General features: G+C 36.6%; 1 protein-coding gene across 2 annotated transcripts in view; it reads right to left on the bottom strand.

Moving 5' to 3' along the window:
* Positions 1-1,360: 1,360 nt before the first annotated feature.
* Positions 1,361-6,000, bottom strand: part of kif18a (kinesin family member 18A) — a 106,632-nt gene continuing 101,992 nt past the window's right edge. For both annotated transcript variants that reach the window (XM_043705435.1, XM_043705436.1), the window contains exon 18: positions 1,361-3,429. In XM_043705435.1, coding sequence (XP_043561370.1) covers positions 3,308-3,429 — 122 coding nt within the window. In that variant the 3' untranslated portion in view covers positions 1,361-3,307. The remainder of the gene's footprint in view (positions 3,430-6,000) is intronic.

Genomic DNA, 6,000 nt, shown 5'->3' with positions numbered 1-6,000 from the left:
GACTTGACCTATTCATCCAATCCATGCCCCTCAATTTTGTAAACCTCGATAAGAACACCTCTCAGCCTATGTTGCTCCAGGGATAAAAGCCCCAGCCTATTCAATCTTTCCCCATAGCTCAAACTTTCCAATCTTGGCAGCATGCTTGTAAATCTTTTCTGAATGCGGTCTAACCAATGTCCTCCACCATATTAAAAATTGGTTTATTCTCATGTTGTGATTGATTCTTTTGCCAGTCATTTTAAATTAGTATCTTCTGGTTCTCAAACCTTCCAACTAAAAGAACAATTTCTCTATCTATTCTGTTTAGACCCTCATTGTTTTAAACATCGATGTTAATCTCCCCTCAATCTTTTATCCTTTAAAGAAAGGATCTTCAGCCTTGCAAATCATTCTTCATTATTTAGATGTCTCGCTCCCATAGCTATTCTCATAAATCTTTGTTGTACTGTGTCACTGCTGTCATATCCTTTCTAACAATGGTGCCCAATATTCTAGATGAAGCCCAACAAGTCTTTTACATCAACTCATCAGCTTCTAACTGTTGTACTCTATGCCCTTACTTCCAAAGTCCAGGATCCTGTATACCTTATAAGCCATTTTCTCAAGCATACCTATCATTGGTGAATCCCATCAATAGAAAATAGAAACAGCAATAGGCCAGTCAGCCCTTCAAGCTTGTTCTGCCATCAATATAATCATAGCTGATCACCCAACACAGTACCATGCTCTTGCCCCATACCATGTACTCCCTTTAGTCCAAATAACTATATTCATCTCCATCTTGAAAACATTCAATATTTAGGCCTCAATTCCTTTCTGTGACAGAGAATTCCACAGACTGATCACGGTTTGTGTGAAGAAAGTTCTCATCTCAGTACTTACCTACAGTCTAGCAACTGTTCAGCATTACTTTTTGTTTTCTATCATTCAGTGATTTTTGTGGCCATGTTATCACTGTTCCTTTTATTCTGTGGAGATCAATTTTGCTGAAAAGCCTGTTACATGTCTCTTTATCAAACGCTTTTTGGAATTCTAACACGTTCATTACACTACCTTTAATAACCTTCTGTTAATTCATTTGCTGTACAGATTGTTCTAATTTGCCCCAAAACTCGAAGTTCAACAAAATTTACCAGCATGCTTTGACCATGAAATATTTAAGTAATCTGCGAAAATTTCACATTTCATAAAAGTACTACTACCTTGAGACAGGAAATGACAATTTCAAGGCCATGGAATGTTTAGCCTGAAGCTCATCATCATTAAAAGAGAGCTAAACACAGCAATCACACTTCTAAGCTGTAATAAGTATTTCAGTTAAACCAAGTCTAATTAAGAAAGGGTTGCTGAAATGCAATATGTAGGCCTTGGTGAACAAACATATTTCAATAGTTTGATGAGAGATAAGAATGGCTGGACTAAATAACCATGACAAACAGCTCCAAATGAGAATAGCTGATGACATACTGAAATGAACAAAGAAACTCTTGTCTGGAAGTCTGCTTGAAGGCAAAAATGGGGATGCTTTAACGGAATAATAAAATTAGTAATGGAAGATGATACAAAATGAGATCAGGAGAACCCAGATTTATTATGATCGCAGAAACATGCAAAAGGGAGATTATGTCAGGGCAGGGATTCTCTCTATGGTTCCAATAAGGAACTCAATGTCTCATTTGGATATTTTGAATTAAGAAGACTTTCGTAAGACAAAAGGCTGTGTCAAAATAACCCAAGTCCATTCCATGATAAAGAGTATAATGGACGTTGAAAGAAGAATAATTATTTTTGCAGCTATAACAGGATGATTTAGCTAGTCATCTTGGACTGTCTGTTGGTGGTTGTTAGTATGTATTGCTCATGTAACATTACTGGTTGGACTGTTTAAAATAACTAACTTCAGATTGTGTGGCAGCAGTGGTTTAGAATCTTTCTCAAAGATACGACAAAATCCTATTTATGGAACGTACCTTTTGTGCAGTTTCTCAAATTTCAAGTATGAATCATAAAAAAACCCTCACACCAGAGTCTTTCATTGGTCAGTATAGGTGTGCATAAGACAGAGCAAGATGACAAGACAATTAAAGGGAAGGGAAGTATCATGAAGTAAAAGACAAGCAATTAAAGAGTGGATAGTAAGACTTGCCTGAAAGCAGTGATATTGACAAACTGACGGGGGGTATAAATTAGTGGAGAGCTACAGACAGCACAGATGTGCGTAGGGGACATGAGCTGTGACCAGATACTTGTTAGATATTTACTGAATAGATCAAATAATTGAATGTTTTATTCCATTTTAACTTTATGCTTTAATTCAATTAAATAGTGCAAATGATACCTTAGAGCCAATCACATACCAAACTAAGCCACAAGGTTTAGAGTTATGTTATTCAACATTAGGTGCTTCCAGCGCCAAAATAATAATAGAACAACTATATCCTCAATTTAGCAACACTTCTAAACCTAACAATACCACAGTTTACTTCTGGATGTTGCTCATGTGAGGTAAAATCATGACAGAGGAGCAACAAAATTAAGATAAATACAAAAGTTTGATTAAAAAGTGCACCCTTTGTGTAAGGCTTATTAAAATAAGGATAGATAAATTTAAAATTCTGTTGACCAAATGAGAAAGAGTATACTTGAGGAACATGTTAAAGGCTTATGTATTTCAAAGGTATGATAGAAGTCTTTTATTGGTTGGAAACGTATCACTATTTTACATGAAACAATTTCTTCTCTATGAACACAGATGACGGAGTAGAACTACTTCAATGACGGTTGCTTGACTGATCACAAGTTTTGAAGTGAACTAAAGTGGCTTTTAAAGGAGCTGAATTCCAGCACCATGTTTTCCACAGATCAAGAATATGGCCCATTCCACATCATTCAGTCTGAAAAGATAATTACTATGTTGGTTTTAAAAGGTTAGCCATGGTAGACAATCTATTGCTGAGATGAGAAACATAGTATTGAAGTTTTACTTCTTATACTCATCAGTATGAAGGCAAAAATGCTAAATTCCTTGGGTATTTCCTAAATTATGCAGAAGCATGGAGAGACATTTGCTCCCTGCTATTTCTCACTGGAAACTGTTCAGCTAATCACAGTCAATTTGAAGTTCAATCAGCAACCTTTTTCTCCTGGAGTACAAGTTGTGGCGATCATCTGAAATTTGGCAATCCTGCATTTGTCCCCCCCATTGAGGGTAAAATGCAAAGCTTAGGCAACAAGTCTCTTTTCAGCAATATCCAAGTTTTGTTTTATCAAGTGACTGAAAGCCATTTTTGTAATCTGCAGGTACTTAGATAAGCTGTGTAGATTTCAAAGGTCTTCCTTTGCCCTTATTACTTGACAGACCTTTGTAAGTGGAGTCTCCTCTTAAAAAGCGTTTCTTTTTGGCCTCTCTACGGCTCTGTGATCTTCCTGTAAACATAAGATTGTGAAATTAGTATTAGTAAATACATTTCACATTCCGTTTCACTTTAAAAATAAGAAGAATAAGGGGTAGAAATAAGTGTTGGGCAATGGTGTAATATCGCCAGTAATGTATAGGCGCCTGTTATGTGTAGCATGTTATTTAGTTCTATTCCAATCCATAGAACTAAACAGCAGTTGCTACACATGGGTAACCGATCTGCTGCCAATGCCTAAATGAACTTCTACTCCCAAATCTCCAAATTTAAAATAATCATCATAATTAAGGCTACCTCTGATAGAACCTGAGAAACATAGCAAAGAGATAAACGAAATAGGCAATTTGTATGGGCATAGCAGAATTTTCTATAAATTTAAAAGGAAGACCATGTACCAGAATTGTAGTTCTGATCAGCTGTTATAGATAACAAGATATTTTTTGTGAGTAACGTATCCCTTCCTTTCAAACTATATTAGCCATTAACTCAAAAAGGTTTTTTTTTAAAAAAGGCTGATCTAGCATCATGCAATCATCCTCAGAAGTGAAACTATCACTGTATTCTAACAGATGAAAGGCTTAACAATCAATTCTTCAATGTATAATTTCAGTTACATCACACTGCAAATTTTTGCTATAAATTCTGTGTTACAATCGAGCCCTCCACAATCACCTGATGAAGGAGCGTCGCTCCGTAAGCTAGTGTGTGCTTCCAATTAAACCTGTTGGACTATAACCTGGTGTTGTGTGATTTTTAACTTTTCCATCTGAGGATAAAGTGATCTGAGCAAAGATTTATGGTTCTGTGGTCATGTTAAGAAAAAAACAGATATAAATATCATAATAAATGTAAATAATATTTTAGAAGATATGATTTATCAATTTGGGTTACAGCAGAGTGTGTACACATTTTTAAAAATTCTTTCACAAGATGCAGTTGTCACTGGTGAGACCAGCACTGTTTTGCTCATTCCTAGTTGCTTTCGAGAAGGTTGTGATCAGCTGCCTTCTTGAAATGCTGTAATCCAATGGTGTGGATGCATCCACAGGGCCGTTAGGACGGGAGTTTCAGGATTTTGTCCCATTGTCCGTTCTAAGACAGGACAGTACATGGCTTGGATAGAAACTTATAGACAATACTGAATTCATGTGGAAATCAGTTGGTCAGATTCTGTCTCATTTAAGGCCCTATGCTCTGTCACGAATAGGACTGGAGTTGGCTTTGTATACTCTGGTCTAAAGCACTGCCTGTTTGGAAGTACCTGCCATAATGCCGCAAGAGAATCTGTGGACCCCTCAGGAATCACTATGGTAATCTACTTTCTCAGAGTCAGCATGTGTACAGGATGAGCTGCTAAGCACAACGGCAGCTATGATGCAGAAAGAGACTGCACACGAGCAGGGATTCAAACAATCAACTATTGTCTGACAATCACCTCACCTTTAATTTCCTCTCGAAGTGCTGCACACTAATGTCTGTTCTTAGAGCTAAACTTCATATCATCTAGGCTTGCCACTTATTACTACTTGCCCATTGATTCTTGGCAAATTTGCATTTTACTGTGGATCAGGGACTTGCTAAGCTTTTGTCCCTCTTTTTATGAATTTATGCCCATAAATGTTAATGTCCCATCTTGCAAATTTGACATTCATATTAATTTCCTCCCTAACTAATGGTATAATTCCCAGACCCATCAGAGTTTGTCCACGGAGATCTGAAGAATTATACAAATGAGTTAGACTGGAAAATTGAAAGCTAAAAGCACTGCTGATTTCAGTAATTTTCAAAGCAATGCAAGGCAAAATAAAAACTTTTATTTCTGAATATTGAAATCACCCACAAGCAGTGACAGCAACTCAAGTCTCAGTCTTATGAATAGGTTTACAACAGAAAATGCCTTTAAAGCAACAGAAATCTTGGAGCTCCTGTTATGGACCAGACCAAACCCCTCAAAATATATTATGATGATAATCTAGACCCTAACCTTTTCTTATTTTAAATGGAAGTGCATTCCAGATGTAATTTGATCAGCAAATTACTTGACTTCAAACAAAACACACTATTTTTATAGTACAGTTAAATACCGACAAAATAAAAAGCCTTAACTGTAACTCTATTGAAATGCTTAATGTACAGTAAAAATATTTACTACTACTAACTGACTGTTCAACTTCGTAGCATCCCATAAATACACCCTTGGCAAAGGCAAATTCAGTAAAATGGATAGCCTTATATGCAATTCTAGCAGCAGGAAGAGAACCCCAGTTTTTAGCTGCAGCAGGGAGTAAAAAGAGCTTCCACATCCAGCTTCAAGATCCCAGCAAAAGCAGATAGCTAAAAACTAAAACACCTGGTTCTGTGTGAGCTTCACCCCACTCATTCAGGCTGCTTCTATTTTCCCAACTTTAAAATAAAAACCCAGAGCCTCAAGCTTAATTGGCTTTCAGTAGACTACTTGACACTTCTGTCTCAGCTTTTCTTCGGAATAAAAAGGACAAAATATATTTCTTAAAGACATAGTATTGTCACACTCCTCATGTTTCTGTCTGGTACAGAGGAAGAAAAATCTGGGTAAAAAGTT

This window comes from Chiloscyllium plagiosum, chromosome 16 (assembly GCF_004010195.1).
Source record: "Chiloscyllium plagiosum isolate BGI_BamShark_2017 chromosome 16, ASM401019v2, whole genome shotgun sequence".
NCBI lineage: Eukaryota > Metazoa > Chordata > Chondrichthyes > Orectolobiformes > Hemiscylliidae > Chiloscyllium > Chiloscyllium plagiosum.
The sequence above is the reverse complement of the archived record's forward strand: the minus strand, read 5'-3'. Positions and strand labels throughout refer to the sequence as shown.